The sequence below is a fragment of the Lepidochelys kempii genome, chromosome 24 (genome assembly GCF_965140265.1).
Source record: "Lepidochelys kempii isolate rLepKem1 chromosome 24, rLepKem1.hap2, whole genome shotgun sequence".
In the NCBI taxonomy this organism is placed as follows: domain Eukaryota; kingdom Metazoa; phylum Chordata; order Testudines; family Cheloniidae; genus Lepidochelys; species Lepidochelys kempii.
Genome location: NC_133279.1, coordinates 6,880,502 through 6,903,038, shown reverse-complemented (window position 1 = coordinate 6,903,038; position 22,537 = coordinate 6,880,502). Strand labels below are relative to the sequence as shown.

General features: G+C 44.3%; 2 protein-coding genes across 8 annotated transcripts in view; both read right to left on the bottom strand.

Annotated features, from left to right (window-relative positions):
• RPRD2 (regulation of nuclear pre-mRNA domain containing 2) overlaps nt 1-4,966 on the bottom strand; it is a 49,434-nt gene extending 44,468 nt beyond the window's left edge. Inside the window, exon 1 of one of the 3 annotated variants that reach the window (XM_073323258.1) lies at nt 4,280-4,966. In XM_073323258.1, the coding sequence (XP_073179359.1) occupies nt 4,280-4,481 (202 nt within the window). In that variant the 5' untranslated portion in view covers nt 4,482-4,966. The remainder of the gene's footprint in view (nt 1-4,279) is intronic. The other 2 variants (XM_073323257.1, XM_073323259.1) reach the window with 2 other exon arrangements.
• Nucleotides 4,967-6,190: 1,224 nt separating this feature from the next.
• Nucleotides 6,191-22,537, bottom strand: part of PRPF3 (pre-mRNA processing factor 3) — a 28,321-nt gene continuing 11,974 nt past the window's right edge. For all 5 annotated transcript variants that reach the window (XM_073323406.1, XM_073323408.1, XM_073323405.1 and 2 more), the window contains 10 exons: nt 21,548-21,854; nt 20,211-20,377; nt 19,517-19,599; nt 18,377-18,520; nt 17,394-17,493; nt 16,111-16,224; nt 15,244-15,362; nt 14,440-14,523; nt 12,467-12,528; nt 6,191-9,358 (listed from right to left, as the gene is read on the bottom strand). In XM_073323406.1, the coding sequence (XP_073179507.1) occupies nt 9,212-9,358; nt 12,467-12,528; nt 14,440-14,523; nt 15,244-15,362; nt 16,111-16,224; nt 17,394-17,493; nt 18,377-18,520; nt 19,517-19,599; nt 20,211-20,377; nt 21,548-21,854 (1,327 nt within the window). In that variant the 3' untranslated portion in view covers nt 6,191-9,211. The remainder of the gene's footprint in view (nt 9,359-12,466; nt 12,529-14,439; nt 14,524-15,243; nt 15,363-16,110; nt 16,225-17,393; nt 17,494-18,376; nt 18,521-19,516; nt 19,600-20,210; nt 20,378-21,547; nt 21,855-22,537) is intronic.

Sequence of the window (22,537 nt, the reverse complement as noted above, 5' to 3'; positions counted from 1 at the left end):
GTGCTTCAAAGGGAATGAACAGAACAGGTAATCATCAATACCATAGCATGCCACCCTCACTTCTATGCTGTTGCTGGTGGTGGTGCTGCCTTCAGAGCTGGGCTCCCAGCCAGCAGCCACTGTTCTCCAGCTGCTCAACTCGGTGAAATCTGGTCTCCCCTACAATAGCCAGTTTTCACAGTTCATGACGTATTTTTCATGTCCAATTTGGTAGGGCCCTATGCATCCTGGGCTGATGGAAGGCAGGAAATCAATGTCTCGATGGTGCATAAGTAAGAATATGATTTAGTCGCAGAGGTCATGGAAGTCACGGATTCTGTGACTTTACTGCATTTTCATGACTTCTTCGGCTTCAGCTACCAGTGACAGGAGATGTGCGCCCCAGCCCCTGTAGTGCGGCTCAGGCTGTCAGTCCCCACACAGTGGGGCTTCAGCTGTCATTCCTTCCCTCCCCCCACACTCCCAGTTATTTTTAGTACAAGTCACAGACAGGTCACAGGCTACCATTAATTTTTGTTTATTGCCTGCAACCTGTCCATGGCTTACTAAAAATAACCATGACAAAATCTTAACTTAAGCTTAAGAGATAATAGGTAGGGATAGGCCATGAAGCTCCTTCAAAGTGAAAGTAAAAAGCTTGTTTGATGTGATAGAGAAGGGGGAGCCAGAGGAGGGATGCAAAGAGAGGGATGACATAGTCTAAGAAAATGATCTTTGTGACAACATTCTGAACAGATATGAGTGGGGCAAAACTGCATTTGTCGAGGACAGAGAGAAGGATGTTGCAGTAATCAAGATGCAAGAGGACAGCCTGGACAAGAGTTTTAGAAGTGAATGAACAAGAAAGGCCCTATGTGGAAAATTAAATATAGCCTAAATGGGAGGATTTAGAGAGAGATCTGAGTCAAAGATGATGCCCAGGTTAGAGGCCTGAATGACAAGCAGGATGGTGGTGTTGTCCACAGTGAATGGGACTGGAGTTAACAGGGAGGTTTATGGGGGAGGGGATTAAGAGCTCTGTTTTATCCATGTTGAGACGGAGCTGATGGCTAGACATTCACAAGTAGATGTCAGAAAGACCGAGATTTTAGTTTGGATAGAAGACAGGTCTGGAGTAGAGAGGTAGATCTGTGAGTCCTTAGCAGAGAAACGGTAGCTGAATTTTCTTTGCAGGTGAGATTACCCAGAGGTAAGGTATAGAGGAAGAAGGGGCTCAAGGACAGAGATCTGTGGAAACTACACAGAAATGTGCGGGTGATGAAGAGGATGATGCAAAGGACACATTGAAGGAGCAATTAGAGAGCAGAACCAGGAGAGGATACGGTCATGGAAGCCATGACAGGACAGGATATAAAGAAGAGCATGATCAATGGTGTCAAAGGCAGATGACAGATTGAGGATGAGGATGGAGTACTGGTTCTGAGCTTTAGAAAAGGTCATTAGAGGTTTTGACAAAAGCAGTTTCTTAAGAGTTAATATTTTGATTCTTACATGGTACCATTAAAAAAGACAACTTAACTACTTGTCACACTACCAAAACAAAAGAAAATTATGAACTACTCTATTTTGCTCTGCCCAGCAATCCCAGCCCTAGAAGACTCACTTCTCACTATGATATACATTTGAGTTCACATATCTGAAAATAAAGTTTAATTACAACCTTTGACAATAATAAACAGTATAACATTTTAGTAAGTCAGACAACTGTACTGTTGAAAATTTAAACAATGAAGTGTTTTTTATGCTGATTAAAAGGCAAAGAAAATAGTTTAATTTTATATTTGAACCCTCATGCTAGCTGAGTTGCAAATGCCCACTCCCACAAAATATCCCCTTTACTTGCAGACTGCTCCAAAACCTTAATTTTCATTGACCTTTGTTGCAAGATACATCTCAGTTTATTCCAAATGACAAGCAAGTCTTGCTTTTGAGACTTTCAGACTGCTAGGAAGAATTGATGTATGATTTTAAAATGCAAAAGTTATGCTAACTGAAGCAGTGTGTAATAGTTACTCGCCATAATCTCTGCATCTAGATAAATATCTGCAATTCAAGCCCTAATAACTGTACCTCACAAGTATCAAAATTCATAACAATTTACAATCTATTCTGCCAATTAATTCACAGCATTCCTCAGCCTGCTCAGATTAGAATAAGTGATGCAAGTGAAGGACATAGTTCCTGAATGAGGAATCAATCCTGTTTTCCTTCTGTAGAGAGCTCTCAAATACAATCAAAGTAAACAGGGAAAAAAGAAAAGGAGTACTTGTGGCACCTTAGAGACTAACCAATTTATTTGAGCATAAGCTTTCGTGAGCTACAGCTCACTTCTAATCAACCCTTAAAATGGAGAATGAACTATTTCAAACATTTTTAAGCATAACATAAAAAGTTATAATGCCACTTTAATGTTACCTCCTTACGCCTGCAAAACTTGCTTTAGCTCATACTGAGACAGTACGAGATTTGAATGTTTTAAGGACATATGAAAGAGCAATTCCAGCAAAGATGATCAAACCATGTTTAGACTAGTGAAAAAGATTAATCTCTCCACTGTCAAGTCCACAATACAACTACGGCCAGTGCTCTCTAGATTTGATTTTAATATCCAATACTCTTTCTCCTACCCACATCTAAAGAGACTTCTATTTTGGGAGTGGGGGAAGAAGCCTGTGGCTAGCCCCCAAAAATGAGAGCTGATGTTCCGGGAGGTTAATTTACATCCTTATTTTTTTCTTGGAATTGTATACTAAAATCTTTCAGATGCAAGTATTAATAAGTACAGACCCGAGACTCTGGAGAGGACTCCTTAGTTACTGGTTAACATTGTAAGGAACATACACAGCAATGATAATGCCATATGATAAAACTGAGAGATTAGAATGGCTTGCCTAGAAGTTACATGCTCCAAAAATTTCTTCTCTGGATAATTATGCCTCAGAGATCTTTAACTTCAATAAGTTTACTAAAGCAGGAAGAAGACTAGCTATCAATTATTAAATATACGTTTGAAACCTGTGGTACAAGAAGGTAGTTGTTTCCCCTTCATCCTCTCAATACACTCCCTCTCTCCCTACCCCAAACATTCTGTTGCCTCCCACTACAGTTTTTGGACTTTTGTGAAGTTGTGTTAGAACGTCTATTACTGTAAAGGTTATACACTCACATCCACTTCAAACTGAACATTTCCGCTTGTGAATCAAATACCAAACATACAAGAATTCTAAGCAACGCAACAGATTTCCCAGACTTGTCCTGAACTATAAACGAAGATCTCAACCAATTTAGAAATTCACAGTAAATCATGGGTTCCCAAATGATCACTATAAATTCATACGCAAGATCTTTTAAATTCTGAAACAGATCTATTTTAAAGAGGTACAATGTTAGAGGCACCATGCATTTCTATTATTTCTTATTAACACCACAAATCATCAATCAATAAATGAAAGAAATGGCATTTTTCAAGCTAAGAAAACCAACGCATTTTGCAAACATCTCTGATTGTACCAGGTATATACAGACCGATAGTTCTGTTTATAGACTCCAAAGTATTTAAAACACAATAAAGGAACCATCTGGGTAGGAGTGGGGGTGGCTTAAATAACTAGGGGAAGCCACTGAGAACCTGATGCATAGTGAGGGAATATAAACAAGATGCAGATTAATGAGTCTGTAGGGTGGGAATCACAGGGTAAGTGACACAGGAACAAAGATATGTCAATAACTGCGGGGGGGGGGGGAAGGAGGAGAGATTCATATCAGGAGATATGTCTGGATTAACAGGGTTTGGAAAATGGGGAGAAGGGACTAGACATGGAAGGCAAGTGAAAGGAAGAAAGGGATTATTTCCCCAGAGTCCCTCACAGCCCCTAATGCCTCCATCCTAACCTCACTCTCCCAATTCAGAGTTCGAATCTTGACCTCCTGCATAACACAGACCAGAGAACTTCCCCAAAATAATTCTCAGAGCATGCTTTTTAGGAAAACACCCAATCTCGATTTAAAAACGGCTAGCAAGGGAGAATCCATCATGAGCCTGGCGAACCTGTTTCAATGGTTGGATGGGGAGTCATTACATTTGCCTCCTCCCCCCCTCCAATGAAAAATTATGGGGTTGTGGTGCCTACTTTCCTAGATGCCCCGCCCCCCACATCTCCCTCCTGGTGCCCTCTTCGTTCACCCAGGGGCAGATAATGAGGCCGCGGTTCCTTTTTCTCAAGAGCCCCCCCCCCCAATCTCCACCTCCCGCCATGGTCCCCCCCCCCCCCGCACTCACATCTCCTCAGCCACTTCATCCAGTGATACACGATGGTGCTGTGGTGCCTCTTGTTCTCCAGGCACCACGACGACAGGCCCTGGATGGACTCCATGGTGTTGGTGACCGACTGGAACTTCCTGTCCAGCGATGCCTCCAGGGCCCCCGCCGAGGAGGACGACGACGAGGAGGCCTTGCTGCTGCCTCCGCCGCCGGCCGCCATCTTCCTCCCCTGGTCGCACAAGCAGCAGCGCCGCTACCCTCCGCCGCGGCCGGGAAGCGCGTGCACCGCTCAGCCGCCCTCCCCTCCCCCCTCGCCCGGGGGGGGAGCGTGCCTCCTGTGCGCGCGCCCGGGCAGAGATGGGCTGGGCTGGCCGCCGCACGGGTATGCTATATTTAACCGGGGCCGCTTCCAAAGAAGGATGCATGTAACGATGCACCCCTTTTGCGCCTTTGTGCTAGGGCTTCGCAGTCCGGCTACGGTCGTGCAACGCGGGAATGCGAGCAGGGCACCCGCGCAGCCCCTGCGTGCTGGGGTTTCCCAATCGCCCCAGGGTGCACACCGCAATGAGCCTCTGCCCTGGGCGCTGGGGTCCCTACGCCGCCTCCATGCCGCGACGTTCAGCCCTAGCCTCCAGCCCCCTTCGCCGGCACGCAATCCCCGCGCGCAACCCGCCCGACGCCGCGCGCGCGAGGGTCTCGGCCCCCACCCCGCAACCGCATGCAATGCAACAGCGAGCAAAGCAAACACGCCCCCCCCTCCAGCAAATGGAGCGGCTCTATCCCCGCCCCCTAGAGCGGGCACAACGCCCAGAGGTGAAACCCCCTCACGCTGAACTGGGCCCGGCCTGTCCGGGGCCGGAGGCGCGACAGGCCGCTACACGCCTCCTCTCTGGGGCACCCAGGGGTCGCTCTGCCACAGCCCACCGCCCGGCCTCTCTCACGGGCACGCGCCCCCCCCCAGTCCCGAGACCCACGGGCCGGGCCGGGCCGGGCGCGCACTCGCGCGAAACGGTGGGAGCGTCGCGCGGCCGCCACTGGTCGCGGGAGCGCGCGACTCACGCTCCCTCCCGGGGTACGCGCCGCAACCCCGCCCCCCTCGCTCCCTGCGGGGCTTTTAACGGACCCCTTCCCCTGAAGGGCCCCTCCTGTGCTCGTTGAGCCGCTAACCGGTTAGGCAGCTGCCAGGGGCTGGTTATTCTCCATCCCCAACACAGCTCGGAGCCCGCCCATCGGCCGCCATTTTGTACTAGGTTTCTCAAAGTTAGCCTCAGAACCACAGCCACCTAGTACGCATGCGCCAACCCTCTCGGGACGCTGCCAACTACGCACGCGCCGAGCGCCTCCAGGCGCAAGATGTTCACGACGCACGCGCCACACAGTGGTGGCGCACATGCCAAACTTCTCGTCAGCGTCGCGGAGCATACTGGGCATGCGCAAACGTGACCGCGCAAACACCCCATCCCTCTCAATCGATTGTGCGCAAGCCTGAGGAAATCACGTTCCTGCGCATGCGGGCCGCTCTCTCTAAAACAAGCGCCGGGCGTGCGCCGTGAAGCGAGGCACTCTTTCCTATCACTGCGCATGTGCGAAGTGTAGGGGGCTAGACCTGAGGCGGGAAGGGAGCGCGAATGATTGACCGAGGCCTTCCCCCGCCCCTGGGGAAAGGGTCAACGGTGTCTCCCCCCCCCACCTTGACCATGCTCCCAGCATCCTTTGTGCTCCTCCCCCCCACCTTGCCCATGCTCCCAGCATCCTTTGTGCTCCTCCCCCCCACCCACATGCCTGATGCTGCCAACAGTTGTTACACTTCTTTCCCCGCACCTGCCATTAACCACACGCCTGGCATCCTTTGCATTTCCTTGCACCATGGCCACGGTCCCAGCATCCATGGTGCTTTCCTCCCCTCTTCATGTTTTTTCTCCCAGCAGCCTTTACAGATGGCCACAGGCCCAAGTTGTGGAAGAACGCTTATGCTCTCTGTTTCTCCCCACCACCTTTTTGGCCTGCAAACCTAGCACCCTCCCCTCTTCTGCCCAAGAGAGCAGCATCAAAAACACAACTAGCCCAGCTCATTCAGCACAGGCACCATTTTGCAAAGGCACCCCACATCAATGGTAGAACCTGCAGCAGGTGGTTTGTAGAAGAGAGCAACAGGCTGTTTTACTGAGCAGAGCCTGCCACAGAAGAGATTTAAAAAAAAAAAGGATAAACGTAGAGAAACAAATTACCACTTTTAAAGGAGTAATTACCTAAACTTGTAAAAAAAAGTTTTTTTAAATCAAGCTCTTACAAGAGATAAACCCTCTCAATTGCTTCTTTACAGTACATTTTAAAACAAACCAACAATTAACAGACAATACCAATTTACAACCAAAGTAACAAAGCCTTACCTGAAGGAGAAAAGTATTCTAATACTGTATTGTCCTCAGCCAAAATAAGAAAAACCAAGCAGCACAAATAGTTAATTAAATATTAAGATTTTGTTATTAAATTAAGATGGCTCAAGAAACAATATCTGGTTTTTAAAAAATGTGAATAAGATTGTCTCTTTACAATGAAGAGGCATATTTTAAAGCTCTCTGTAACAAGATGTGGTACTTCACACCAGCTTCTGCAGAAGGCAGGCTGATGGAAGAGAAGTGGTTCCTGAGCTTTAGCTCACAGGGGGGAAGATGATTTTCGGGAAGTTACAGGAAGCTGTCTCTTTACCACCAGCCATCCTAGTTCCCATCATACAATATTTTGCTCCTGTGGTAGACACATCATAAGCTCGTGTCTTGGATCCAGTTCCTCATATAATTGAGCAAAACCAGTTTATTCTGAGACTTGTCAGTACACAATTAAAGAAAATCTAGAATTAGATGTTAATACAATCTTGAGTCTTTCCTACATTCAGGACACAATATACAAAGTCCCTTTCATTGTTTAGAATGAGTTACAGCAGGAAGTAGTGTCAACATCAGAGCATAAATAGTTGAGAGTATAAACCGAAGCACTGTTGTGCCAAAGAGACAAAAATGACTAATCCTACTAGAAACCTGAAGCGCAACTATGCAGGCCATCCTGATTAGCAACAAACTATTATGGCATTTCTACCCCAGCCCCCAGACACTAGGTGAGCTACTTATTCCTCCCTTGAAGTCCTATTTCTGAGAATGTATTCAAAAGTTTGACTCCAGCTACGGAATGAAGCAATAGGACCAGATTAAAACAGAGATCCTGCATTCACAGAAACACTGTGCTTAATTCTCCATTGTCCTGCACTTTGCACAGTCATTCCCAGCACTATGAAATGAGTGTAAAAGGCTACCACACTGATCTGATAGCATTTGACCTCCACTTTGCACTGATGTAGTTGTCTGCACAAGATGAAAGGACAGGATCAGATCTAGTGTTCCAACCTTGACAGATATTCTATATTTCCCGTTATGCATCAACCTGTTAACCTAATTAGGGATGAATGAAAACAAAAATGTGCTTATGGGAACCCTTTCCCACTTCATTAAAAAAAAAAAGACACTGGACAGCTGCTATTTACTTTTCATCTCTGCAGCAGCTGGGATAAGCATCCAACTGAAATAAATGGGATGACACCAAGACATTTCCATGAATTTAAAAGCAGGTTCAAAGCTTGTCATACAGTGAAGGAAGTTACCTGCACGAAATACAAGACAAGCCAGCTCTGGCTGTAGAAGCTCATGCTAATGGTAATTGAAGAAACCCACTCACCAACGTATTTTCCTTCTAAGGACCAATCTAACAGACAGTAACTGCCTCAGTAAGCACAGTACAACGTGCACTACAGCTAAAAGTGTTGAGCATATTTACTGCTGCAATTTACAATGCTGCACAGGATATTACAAGAATTCCACTTTTCCCTAAATATTAAAGTTCAAGCTTCACGATGCTGCCTCTTCATTCTTGTCTGCTCCTCTCTCCAAACATCAGCCCTCAACTGCTGCTACTCACACCAGCTTCACAACAAAACAATCTGACCCTTCCTCCACTTTGCTTCTTATGCATGGAATATTCTCCCTGAACTCATCTGTAGGGCCAGTCCATTTTCCTCATCAAGTACTTCAAGATCCGCCAATTAATGATGGCTAGCTGAGCTGGCATCTTTTGTTTATAATTAGAGAACTGCAAGAGTCTATAAAAACATGTATTTGGTTGTATCCCTCTCCCCATAAGCTCTCTTACTTCTCTTAGATTTTACAGTTGAGAGCAAGGACCATCTTCCCTCCATGTTTGTTGCAGAGTGGGCCCTTGATTTTAAGGCTGTCAAACAATCCTTCCAAATATACCCAGGCTATGGTATAAGACTGATGCAAGAGTCAAGTACAGAAGAACATGGTTTGCAGTGAGTAACAGCAGGCTAATTGAAACTCCCATGTAAAGAAACACATCTTTGACTTTCTTTTAAAAAAGTTTATTATGTAAATATAGGATGTGGGCTAAGTCCCCATCTCCTACTCTGCTTTACAAATTCCAATGCTCCATACTGCATCCTCAGACCATTTGGGGCTGCTCCCAGACTGCCTCCCTGCCCACCAAAGGAGCAAGCTTTGATTGTGTGCACCATATAGTTTGTCCAATGTCAGACTTCATCTATGGAACAGCTGACAAAGCAAGGAGGTGTTTGTACCTCCACTTGAGACAGCCGTATGTGAAAGACTAAAGAGACTACTGAAAACAATTTTCTCTGTCCCTCCCACCTCCTCAAAACTAAATTCTCTGGCGGATACCACTTTCCAGTGGTTTTGCACCACAATTTCCAAGAGTTGGGTTTATCTAGAAAACAGTGTAGCTGTGATTGTTTTTTTAAAAATATTTCTTTAATCATATGCAACGTACTGTGGGGATTTGAGGGGAGGAAGGGAGTTCTGTCCAAGTTTTCAGCCAGGTATTGTTCTCAAATTAACAATGGGAACGCTGGGGGCAGCAGCACCCTCAGTCTGTGGATTCCAACACGGACTCGCTCAGAGCCAGGTCCCAGTAGTGCTCAGCTCCATGTTTTTTAAAATGCTCCCGTGCCATGTTTTCAGTGGGGCACTGCTTAAATTTCATTTCACCAAAGCTGCGATCCTTCGCTGTACCCTGAAATAAGACAGAGAGTAGGAGTTTTCTGATGCGTCTTGCTAACAGGAAAAACAACCAAGCAAATGCAACCACAATTACAAGAGGAATCAAGAATAAACCTCTTTTTCAATTCTAAAGTAATTTCTCAGGTTTCTAAACAAATGTTCAGAGAGGAACTATGATTTGTATAATTAAATTAGTGCTATTTTTATTTGTGCAGAGGTGAAAGGTTGTAGAGAAACATGCTTAAATAATGGCAATTTCCACTGTCATTTAGTAATGTTTTCTTTTAAATGAACTGCCAGGAAAAGACTTTCCTTTGATACAGTCCGCAACAAACTGAAGTGTTTAAGAGCACTTCAGTGGCTTTAATTGAAGTTACATGTTTTATTCCAGTCTGTGTCTATCTTTGTCTGGCATAGCCAGTGTCTTTTATCATGCCATACAGGATAATCTCCAAAGACTGTGGAGATGCCAATATTTTTATATAGCATCTCAAAGGATGTGATCATGAAAACTGAAGGGTGCGGGCCCCAACCTCAAGTCACTTGGAACACAAGGGAGCTATATAGCCACAGTACTTCGGGCCAGGACACCTTTTGAAAGCTGCCAACTTGGTTCCTGTCACTAGTTAGCCATAGAAAGCATTGACTGCTTTCTCCTCCACAAGGGCTGAGTATGCTACCTCCCTCCACCAGAGTAAGAGTCTGAAACCCAGCTCTCCTGCATTGCAAAAAGCAGGCAATAAGTTAGTCCTGGAAGCTTCCTTTGAACAGTGATTAGATATTTGAATGGGATCATGCATCCTCTGCATTTCCCAGCATTATACCCTTCCAAATGCAAAAATACTTCTGTGTGGACTAGACAGAGAGTCACCACACTGTTTTCTCCATCTGAATGAGGTTTAAAAAGATAAACCACGCACATTTCATAAAAACATAAGAATGGCCATACTGGGTCAGACCAAAAGTCCATCCAGCCCAGTATCCTGTCTACCAACAATGGCTAATGCCAGATGCCCCAGAGGAAGTGAACCTAACAGGTACTGATCAAGTGATCTCTCTCCTGCCATCCATCTCCACCCTCTGACAAAGGCTAGGGACACCATTCCTTACTCATCCCGGCTAATAGCCATTAATGGACTTAACCTCCATGAATTTATCCAGTTCTCTTTTAAACCCTGTTATAGTCCTAGCCTTCACAACCTCCTCAGACAAGGAGTTCCACAGGTTGACTGTGCGCTGAGTGAAGAAGAACTTCCTTTTATTTGTTTTTAACCTGCTGCCCATTAATTTCATTTGGTGGCCCCTAGTTCTTGTATTATGGGAACAAGTAAATAACTTCTCCTTATTCACTTTCTCTACACTCTACACTTTCTCTAATCTCTTTCATGATTTTATATACCTCTATCATATCCCTCCTTAGTCTCCTCTTTTCCAAGCTGAAAAGTCCTAACTTCTTTAATCTCTCCTCATATGGGACCTGTTCCAAACCCCTAATCATTTTAGTTGCCCTTTTCTAATGCCAGTATATCTTTTTTGAGATGAGGGGACCACATCTGTACATAGTACTCAAGATGTGGGCATACCATGGATTTATATAAGGGCGATAAGATATTCTTTATCCCTTTTTTAATGATTCCTAACATCCCGTTTGCATTTTTGACTTCCGCTGCACACTGTGTGGACGTCTTCAGGGAACTATCCACGATGACTCCAAGATCTTTTTCCTGATTAGTTGTAGCTAAATTAGCCCCCATCATATTGTATGTATAGTTGGGGTTATTTTTTTTCCAATGTGCATTACTTTACACTTATCCACATTAAATTTCATTTGCCATTTTGTTGCCCAATCACTTAGTTTTGTGAGACCTTTCTGAAGTTCTTCACAGTCTGCTTTGGTCTTGACTATCTTGAGCAGTTTAGTATCATCTGCAAACTTTGCCACCTCACTGTTTACCTGTTTCTCCAGATCATTTATGAATAAGCTGGACAGGATGGTCCTAGGATTGACCCTTGGGGAATACCACTAGTTACCCCTCTCCATTCTGAAAATTTACCATTTACTCCTACCCTTTGTTCCCTGTCTTTTAACCAGTTCTCAATCCATGAAAGGATCTTCCCTCTTATCCCATGACAACTTAATTTATGTAGGAGCCTTTGGCGAGGGACTTTGTCAAAGGCTTTCTGGAAATCGAAGTACACTATGTCCACTGGATCCCCCTTGTCCACATGTTTGTTGACCCCCTCAAAGAACTCTAATAGATTAGTAAAACACGATCTCCCTTTACAGAAACCATGTTGACTTTTGCGCAACAATTTATGTTCTTCTATGTGTCTTACAATTTTATTCTTTACTACAGTTTCAACTAATTTGCCTGGCACTGACATTAGACTTATCAGTCTGTAATTGCCAGCATCACCTCTAGAGCCCTTCTTAAATATTGGCGTTACATTAGCTATCTTCCAGTCATTGGGTACAGTAGCTGATTTAAAGACAGGTTACAAACCATAGTTAATAGTTCCGCAATTTCACATTTGAGTTCTTTCAGAACTCTTGGGTGAATGCCATCTGGTCCTGGTGACTTTTTACTGTTAAGTTTCTCAATTAATTCCAAAACCTCCTCTAGTGATGCTTCAATCTGTGACAATTCCTCAGATTTGTCACCTACAAAAGATAGCTCAGGTTTGGGAATCTCCCTAATATCCTCAGCTGTGAGGACTGAAGCAAAGAATTCATTTAGTTTCTCCGCTATGACTTTATCGTCTTTAAGTGCTCCTTTTGTATCTCGATCATCCATGGGCCCCACTGGTTGTTTAGCAGGCTTTCTGCTTCTGATATACTTAAACATTTTGTTATTACCTTTTGAGTTTTTGGCTAACTGTTCTTCATATTGAAACCCATAGCCAAGCTACTTCAATCAAAACAAAAATCAAGTGCCATCAAGTTGGTAGTGAAATGCTTTATGCATAGCGATTTGCAAACAGAAGTGTGCAGCAAGTAACAAGGCTTTATAGCTTGCACACATGTTTTAATATCAGCAGTAATGAAAAGCCAAGTGACCCAGAAATTAAGCACTAGAGCCTAAGGCCCAAAATGCTCCTTTAAATCAAGATCCTAACTTACCTCCCAAACCAGAGAGCATTTGTTTGTCTTTTTAACAGACTCCTCATCAGATTCATCATCATCTTTAGAAAAAAAAAGCAGATTTTAGACCTACAGCCAATAAGGAATTCCAGGCAGTCACTAAGAAAGCACCAGCATTAAAAATACAAGTCTTCCCCACCCCAAATCTCTAAGCCAGGGTCCCCAACGCAGCGCCAGCAGGCGCAATGGCGCCCACTGGGGCAGTTGTGTGCACCCGCAGGACACCGCGCCACCAAAGTGGCGCCGCCAAGCGCAGCCGCCGGAGAACCGCCCACCAAAATGCCACCGAGAAGCATTACCGTTTCTGGGCAGCATTTCGGCGGCAACGCTTCTTTCCGCTGCCGCTTCTCGGCGGCATTTCGGCAGCAGGGTGTCTGGCGCCCGCCAGTCTTCAGGGACTAGGAATGTGCTATTCCCACAGAAAGGTTGGGGACCACTGCTCTAAGCAGTGGCAGTCCTGACCATGCTTCTATTCTCATTCCACTCAAATAACTTCTCCCACCTAAATCCAAACTACATTTCTGCATTTAGACTAAGACTTTTACATTTCCCTCATTTTGGGCATGCACACAAATGTTTGCTGATTTCCCTTCACCTTTTCTAATTGTGTTTAGGGGGGAGTCCTCCATAGCTATTAATAGTTATGTTATACCTGACTTCATAATCTGACATTTTAAGCACAAAATCGAATTCAAATACCGTGGAAGATCTAACTTACTTGCACAGAAGGTTCAGCAGTGAGTACATCCCTCTATCACATTTTTATTCCCATTTCAGGCTCCATCATGTGCCTAGAGCAGTGATACTCAGATCTCTGGTTCAGGAGCCAAATTAGCAACCAACATTACCTAAGAGAGCCACAGTAGTAGCTGACTAGAGTACTATGTACTCGTATTTAAACAGTATGACAGGGAAATAAGTTTTTATATATATAAATTATTCCCAGAGCAAATATAATAACTAACTTAATTGATAACTTAACTGGTTAATAACACAGTAAAAGCATCCTGATTGGTTAATAATTAAATCACTGTTTTAATATCATGTGCTGCAAAGAGCCGCAGGACACATATTAAAGAGCCACTTGTGGCTCCTGATCTTCAGTCTGAGTATCACTGGCCCAGAGCAACAGTTACAGCCACTGACTGGTCTCTCACATTACACAATTACGAAATATCTATTACAGTAGTACTCCGGGGTCATCCAGTCAGGATCAGCTCCCCATATTGGGCTGAGCACGCATAAAGCACATATGAAGGCACAGGGCTTGCCCTGGAGAATTGACCCATTTAAGAAAACTGTTGGCCGATGGCATTACACAGACACCACATTTATAGCGAAGTTGTTCCCAGCACTATGTGTGTATCAGTATTATCCAGGGTTATGTGATTTGGGCTCTGGGCTCCCACTTCCTGTCTCAGGGATACATACCTGTACTGGGTTCTAGAGGACCACCCAGAGTGCCTCACAGAATTATAACATACACCTCAGAGTGCCTCACAGAATTATGGCATACACCTCCCTGGGAGTACTCACCTCCCCAGTCTGCCAGGACTGGATGTCATTCAGCAGTACACACACTATCCCATACTGGAGTCTGTTTTTTTCAAACCTCGAGTCTTGCAAACGCAAAGCCAGCTCAAGCTTTATTGTGCATTAGAAAACATACAGCTGAATATGAGAGGCAGTCTGGAAAACTGGTGTAAACAATAGCAAGGAGCATAAGCCATCACTGAAGTTCTTGGCTTTTTATCATCTAAATCACAGTCCCAGTATTGGTTTGCTTTAGTAGCATTACAGAGATCTTCAAATGTACAACTCAAACGATCAGATCTATTATGTTCTGCAGAAGGATTTGCATAGTAATGGCTTCTCTTCCAGGTTGCAACAAAATGACCCTATTGCCATTTCCTAGTCACATTTCATACAGATCCATGTGGGTCTATGCTTACCATCTCCCTTTGTGTTTGATGTCTGCTCGTCCCACTTGATTCGATGGAGCATAAGACGTTTGAATTTCTTCTGTGCTTTTGGGCCTGGAGAGAGAGAGAGGATGATAGTAATTTTCACTCAGTTCTTGCTCACCGACAACTTCAATTTAAGAGTCCTAAGAGTCACATTCTGCCTCCAAAAAGCAGTGAAAGCTAATGACACCTGAAACCATGGAGGAAAAACTAAACACTCAAACACACACACAGTTCCAGCTAAAAGCCATGGGTGAAGAGAATACTGTAGATCAATGACAAAGGAGTACAGTCTCTAACTTAAGCACAGGGCTTGGAGACAGGAACTCTCAGTGGCCTTTGGCAAGTCACTTCACCTCTGTGCCATCTGTTTCCCTTGCTGTAAAATGGGGATAGTATCTCACAAAATGTGCTGAGAGAATGTTTGTAAAGCACCATGAAAGTTGGAAGCATTGTAGCACTCACCCAGGGCTGGCAGAGTCTTTCCTGAGAAGCTGCCACTGTCAACGCATTGTGACTTCAAATCTAGCAGATTTAATAATGCTTAAATATATAAGCTACAGTTTAAATATTTAGAGGATTATTTAAAATACTTAAGTAGCTAACATACTTGACTACACAAGGGCTGGTGCGGAGTAAAGCTAAGAAGAATATTAAGTATAGCAGCTTAATATCTTCCTTTACTTCCATAATTCCCAGTAATTGGCAATTTAAATATTTGGGTATCTTGGTTAGAAACAAACTTTTGAACGTCTAATGTTCTAACCAGAAAGTGCACCCCCCGAGCCTTACCTCCTTCTACTACCACCACATTGACGTCTTTGTGTAAAACCACCACTCCTGTTAAGTACAGCTGCCCAGCATTTGCTTCAATTTTGAATTTTTTTGCTGGGTTGCCCAGATTTCTGACTCTGAGGATAGAAAAGCAAAGGTTTATCTATTCGAAAAAGGAACTACAGAACTACGAACAATGGACAACAGAGAAAGAGGGTTCCTTCACTCTCCTCCAATTCCATCCAGTACTTACTCTCACTTCAATCTCTCCAGTACTGTCGGGGTATAAGAAAAACCCTATGTTCAACAGGGTTTTATTCAGTGTGGAGCAGGGACTGTATCTACCTTTTTACAGCTCCTAACACAATACATTATTACATATATTACATTATAATAGAAGCTTTCATCTGACTTTTGAATGGTGTTTTATCAGATGTCAGGACTCCTGGGTCCTATTGCCAGCTTTGCTTGTGACACTGGACATTCAATATCCCAGTGTCTCAGGTTCAGTGTCATTAGGTTTAAAATTCATAAAGTGCTTTGTGATCCTTGGATGGAAAGCGCTACAGAAGCACTGAAGTATTAAAGAGACTTTCTACATTCACTCATCCTGCATGAGCATTCAGGGTGAAGAATGGAGTTATCTTTCCATTTATTTACTTTTGAGAAAGTGTTTCTCTCTCTACCATAAAATAATTTGAACAGCCTTCAGTGTTTCTAATGGAGTTCAGGGAGCCAGAGGACAATAGCCTTGCATTAAAGGAACACTCCATATTAGCACACATTTATAGACAGGTGTTTGTCATCTGTATTTATAAAAAGTCACATGGGAAAAACATCTATTGAGTCAAAGCACCTCTAAGGTCTGTGGGAGAAGGCACTCACCTGTACACAGATATATGCACTCCCTGTGAAATATCTTCTTTAAGTTTTTTAACCTTCTTTGCTTTTCTCTGTTCCGCTGTTAGTTTTCGTGCAGCATTTGCCTCTTCATGAGCTCTGGGTGGGAGGAAAGAGACAACAGGTAAGCAGAAATGCAGCTTGTTGGAGGTCTGTTCAGAAAACTGGAAGGGGAGTGAGCCTTGTAGACCCAAAGTTAGGAACACTGAACCAGACTCTGCCCAGACCCGGCTGGCTTAGAAGCACGTGAGTGGGTCCAACCCGCTAGATCACAAGAGACTGGTTTCCATCCAGAGGGAAACTGGACCAGGTTGTAACAAGTATGAACAGTGGTACTGCAAGCTTCCTGCAACATCACCCTCCAATTTGCCTTCAATGCCTCTAGTGATGAGGGATCAATCCATTTAGACCTTAGCCTCTGCTGAAAGAGAGCAATTAATGCCAGCTGTAATGGTGGAAATTTGTGGTGTGAACTGGATCAGCACCCACCAACTAATTTTAAATAGGTCACTAAAGCATCATCAGATGGTACAAACTTTCCGTCAGTACTGCTAGAGGATGCACCTGATCTAGTGGTGATGATGCATAAAGCCCTGTATCATTACCACTGCCTGAAAAAATCCAGCCATCTGGTTATTTGTAGTTTGAGACTACACATATGAACTTTTAATTCAGGTACTTTGCTTTAGATTAATTTCTTGAAGAGCCTACTCAGTTCATCTTTATTACAGTGAAACCTTTGCATTTCCCAGATGACTTCCCTTGAGGATGAATGTGTACACACACCACCTAACACTACTGTGGTAATGCTGCTGTCTGGAACAGTCAACTGCTTAGTATTAAACCTGAAAGTGCTCAGTGTAAGTGACTGAATGTAGTGAGCTCAGGAGGACCATGTCTCAAAGTCATTACTACACAAGCAGTTGTTGGAGGGTCTGTGAAGCGAGTCGGTCTCAGTCCAGTTCCCAGCAGATAGCTGTAAAGCCACCACTGCAATTGGGCCTCTTGTTGACAGCTTCAGGACAAGGGTCCAAGAACGGATGGGTCATGAACACTCAACTCTTCTAGCTCTCAGAGGAGAGCCTTTCAAGACAAAGCTGAAATAGGTTGTAGGGTCATCATCTGAGTAAAATTTGTAATTCTTTCTTCCTTTGCTGCATCTGTTCTGTGCTTCAGTAGAGGACTTTAGTCTCTAGGGCTGTCAGCACACCACCACCACCAAATCTACTTTAAAATAAAGCTCTCTTGTTTTAGGACATGCAACCTACTTCTGTCTCTTTGCCATCTGTGCTCTAACGTGAGCTTCCACTTTTGTCGGGTCCTGAACAGCTTCTGTCCCCAGTACTCGCATCAGGTTAGAAATTCTTACTGCAAGGGAAATAGAGAGAGGAACATTGTAAAGGGACCTATCAAGTACCAACTTGTCGTAATTTGTGTCAAAACTCAAAAGGCATCTGTTACTTCCTATAAGTATAGGAGTGGAGATGCAGCAAGAGCTTAAAAATGAGAAGATCTTCAGCATAGATGTTTTACTTTAAATAAAACCGAGTGCAAAGATTGTAAGAGTGAAACAACATTGGGGAAACCATCTGAAAGAAAGGTACAAGTTAATTTCTAGGTGAGACCAGATCTCCTCTCTAAGGCTTGCTTCAAAAGGCTCCCCAACATTATTTAAAAACAGCCTTCCGTAGCATCTTTTGTCAGGCTCAGAACGCTTTACAGAATTACTAGCTATGAACAGACATCACTTGCCTCTGAAATGGAGGTATTTCCAGGTGCAGTGTGGCAACTGCCTGACAAGACACAGCAACAATGCATGAAATTTAGTAAAGGTGGTTCCTCCGTATGAACATTCCATGTAGTGTGTTCATTCATTGTGCCTCATTCTGCCTCTGTGCAACCCTAATGAAGTCAGTAGGGCTGGATGGGGTGTAAGTCACCCCAGAATGCTGCCCTATGCACATGGGGCTTGAAGCAGGAATTACTGAGTGAAATTCTATGGCCTGTGTTATGCCGGTCACACCAGATGATCATAACAGCCCTTTTTGGACTTAATTCTATTAATATAGATGCACGAATGTAAATTCATGAACAGAGTAGATCTATACGATTTCTCACACACAGCTCCTTTGTCTGCTGCAATTTACCAAAACAGTGGTTTTACCTAGCCAATGTGTCACCATTTGGAGGCAGTGCCTGTTTTAATGCAGCATTTTACGTACAGCCTGTTCTCCACAAGGTAGTCACCCACCTTTTGGTTCAGGAGGCGGCATTAGGCCCAGCCTGACTTTCTCCTGCAGTTCCTTCTGTGCTTCTCTCCGCGTCTGGCGTCGTAACTTCTTCTGCTCTTTTTTAGTCAGATAAACGCCCAGAGTCACTGGTGTGTCACTGTCCACTAGGAAGGCAAATCAAAGAACAGTCACTTTACATTTACCAGTTCCCCAAGGGCAGGACCAAATACTGTTTACAATCATTACTGGGGAAAGGGAAGGGAAATAGCTGCAGTCTAGGAGTTATAACCAATTCCTGACGCTTAAGGCTAAGGCAGCCAAACACCACCATTTTTGTCCTCCAGTCTGCTTGTAACCTACAAAACCCCTCTTTCTGAGCATGTACATATGCCTCTCAGCTATCCCATATTAGATCATGGTTTCTCTCTGCTACTATCTGTGATCCTTGAGTTACTCCAGATTGTTTATATCAATGCTGAACCAGAAAACAGAGGTTACAATGCTGTTTATGTTAAACAGATTAACCACTAATCCTCTAAACCTTTCTTTACTATCCTACGTCCCTTGTCTAGGTCTGCGTTACCATGTGGATCACAGGAGGAATTTGGGGTACATCGACACTGCAACTAAACACCTGTGACTGGTCGGCATCAGATGAGTTGGGCTCACGGGGCTCGGGCTGTTTAATTGTGGCACACACGTTTAGGCGTGGGCCCAGCCTACACCCCAAACGTCTATACAGCAATTAGACAGCCCTGCAGCCCAAGCCTGACTCAGCTGACAAAAGTGTTTAGTTGCTGTGTAGACACCCATAATGTCCAAGTAGCAGTAGCCATCCCCTCTAATACCTGGGAATCTACCAGTTTCCAATGTCTAGTTGGTTACTATGCTTTTCAATGTGATCTCCTCCACTCTTTTTTAGACTCACCTTCCTAGTCTTAGCTGTCTTGCTACCCTAGCAGAGCTCTACATTCTATCTTAGCATGATTTCTTTCATGAGGAGAAATGAAGTCAGTGGTATTACAAACGGGGAGGGTCTTAGTCTGGTTCAGAGCTCATGCTGCCAGTGGTTTGGAGCACTTGACGGGTCTTGCTACAAAACCACCTATGTTAATCAAGACTACAAAGAGGCCTTGAACTAGACTGCTACATGATAGTACCTGGTGGGCTTAGCTGTGCTGGGTGTTCCACAAGGTTTGTGATCCCAAAGTAGTCGTCTCTTTTAGAGTAGACTCCAGCTGTACTAAAGAGGAGAGAATTTGTGTATCACTATCAAGTCATCTTAGGGCTTGGTTCCCGCACTTTCTTCTATGTTCCACAAGCCACAGCATTTGGCGAACAAAGCAATTTCTTCCCCCCGCCCCCCAACCTCCACAGTGCTAACTATTAAACTTACGCAAGTTGCTGACAGGTACTCTAAAGCCAAGTACTCCTTTTCTTTTTGCGAATACAGACTAACACGGCTGTTACTCTGAAATCTAACAAACTGCTGTATCAATTGCACACAGGAATTGTTTCCTCAGTCACTGGAATAAACCAGCTCTGGAATGGAATACAGCAGCTGTTTGGCACCACACCGCACACTGGAGCAGGGAGCGAACACAAAATACAACTGAACCTCCCACAGGGTATTCAGGGGGGCAGAATGCAGTTCCCCAAGCGGATGCACTTGCTTCTGTAAAAGATGCAGCAAAGGCTTAGGGCCTGATTTTCAGAAGCGCTGGGCACTTCAGCTACCAGCAGTTCCTAACAAATTTCAATGGAACCAGGGGTTGGGTCAGCAATTCTCAAAAGCCAGGCCATTAGTTTCTTCTCTACAATAAAATTATCAAAGCCAAGCAGGTAATAGCTTACAGGTCAAAGCCATTAGGGATGATATACGAATCCCACCACTCTATCTCAGGGATCTCCCCTTCTTTCAGCTCCTTCTTGGGAGTAATAAGAGCTAGTTTGGTAGAGGTGTGGATCCCAGTCTTTCTGGCAGCTTGAGAGATCTCGGCCTGCAACTTTTCTAGTTGAGCCTGAGGACAAGAGGAGAGAGATGGGACAAGCAGGTCACTTACATGGGCACATGCAGAAACAGTGCAGCCTTTAAAAAGCAAAGCACACGGGGTATATTATTTTACAAGCTGATCAGAGCACGTCACAGAGGAAGCAGAGAATGGAGCCTGGGACTAGTGGGTGGTTTTGTAGAGGTTTGTGGGTGTTACACCTGCCCCATGCAAGGATTACTACACAACCCTAACGAACGATTGTTCTCCTAGTTGATACTTTAAAACTGGGCTGGGAAACGTACTGGGAAATGTCTTAGCAATAATACTACCTAGCTCTTATATAGCACTTTTCATCTGTAGATCTCAAAGGGCTTCACTATTTCTTTGGGGAATCTCCTCCATGGTGTAACAGACCTCAGTATCAGAAAGGGTCTTCCCAATATCCAGCCTAAATCAGCTCTTCATTCCAAGAGTCCTCGTTATACCTCACAACTGCAGTAAATAGTTACTGCTACATAAACCTATGTCAGGGATCAGCAACCTTTGGCATGCGGCCTGCCAGGGTAAGCTCCCTGGAGGGCCGGGCTGGTTTGTTTACCTGCCGTGTCCGCAGGTTCGGCCGATCGTGGCTCCCACTGGCTGCGGTTCACCGTTCCAGGCCAATGGGGCTGCAGGAAGTGGCGCAGGCTTCCCGCAGCCCCCATTGACCTGTGGCGGCGAGCCGTAATCGCCTGAACCTGCGGTTGCGGCAGGTAAACAAACCGGCCCGGCCGGCCTTGGGGCTTACCCTGGCGGGCCATGTGCCAAAGGTTGCCGATCCCTGATCTATATTTTTGCGCATGGTTAAAATTTAGGCAAGTTCTCTCCCTTTAAGTTCTTCCAGCCCCCAAATCATTTGCTTCTATTGAAAGTAGGTCAGAAAGTGTATTTTTCCCATAGAAAATTTCAGCTTTTCATAAAAGTGTTGTCAACAAAAAGACAAAAATGTATGCAGAAAGACACTTTCCACAAAAACTGAAAACCAATTTTCCATTGAAAAACAGTTTTGATGGAAAATTTTCAACCATCTGTAGTGGAATTCTTTCTTGTCTTGAAGCCTCCATCGTTCTCGAATGGGACACAAGAGTTCAGTTCCCATGCCACTCTCTGCTTCTAGTGCTGTTCATTAAGACCAGCACTCAGGAATCTAGACAATACCTTTGTTCGTAACCTCTGTGCAATTTTTTCAAATTTGCCTTTGTCATGGAACTTAAAGGTGCGTTTCTGACGTTGGGATGAGGCTATGGAGACCCGAGGGTCAAAGTAAGTGTTGGATTCCATGTCTTCAGAAGGTTTCTCTTTGAGCTGCTGTTTAAACTGCTCCCTCTTCACAGCCCTGATGTTCGCTTTTAGGGTTGGCATACGGTGAGTCAGTTCAATCTCTTTACCAGTTGCATCAACAGTTCGGCCTTGTTCGTCCAGGATCAATGGGGTAGGCTTTGTCTGGTCCTTTAGCTCTACTTTCCTGATGCAAGAAACATTTTGTTAAAATGCAGTCATGTAGCATTAAACTCAGAGGAAATATAGAGGGTACTGTGACCACCACCAAATAGGTCTTGGTGGTTTTCTCTAAGCCTTTTTAGTCAATATCATATATAGGAAACAGATGTGAAGCTATTTTAGTGCAACAGTAATCAAAAAGTAGATGCCAGTATTATGATCCATAGAGCCTAGAGCAACTTCGACTATTATAAGTTTTAACGAAGCATCAGCACCAAGGTTTCCACATTCTGATCACTCAGAACATCAATAATCTAAATGCTTCCTTCTTCTTGATACTTCGGGGAACAGAGGTGAGTTTCACACCATGAATGATATGGGTGTGCTTACACTAGGGGCCCAATTTGCATTTACATCAAGATCTCCTTACACTTCTTTGGCAGCGTAAAGGGGGTCCTAAAGTGGGTGTAAATGTTATACAATTAAAATGTTGTGCTGCCAGAATGGCATTGTGTCAGCCCTGAGGCATAGCACCCGGTAAGATTTCCCACTGTTGCTATCATTTGTTTAGCTACATTGATGCAAGCACCACTACAGTTAAGGTGATGGAGAGTGATCTTGCATTCTAACCATTGTGCAATCTAGACTGAGCAGGTCCAGATCACCTGGCGGTTAGATAACCAGGGGCTTATCTACCCTATCTTCCCA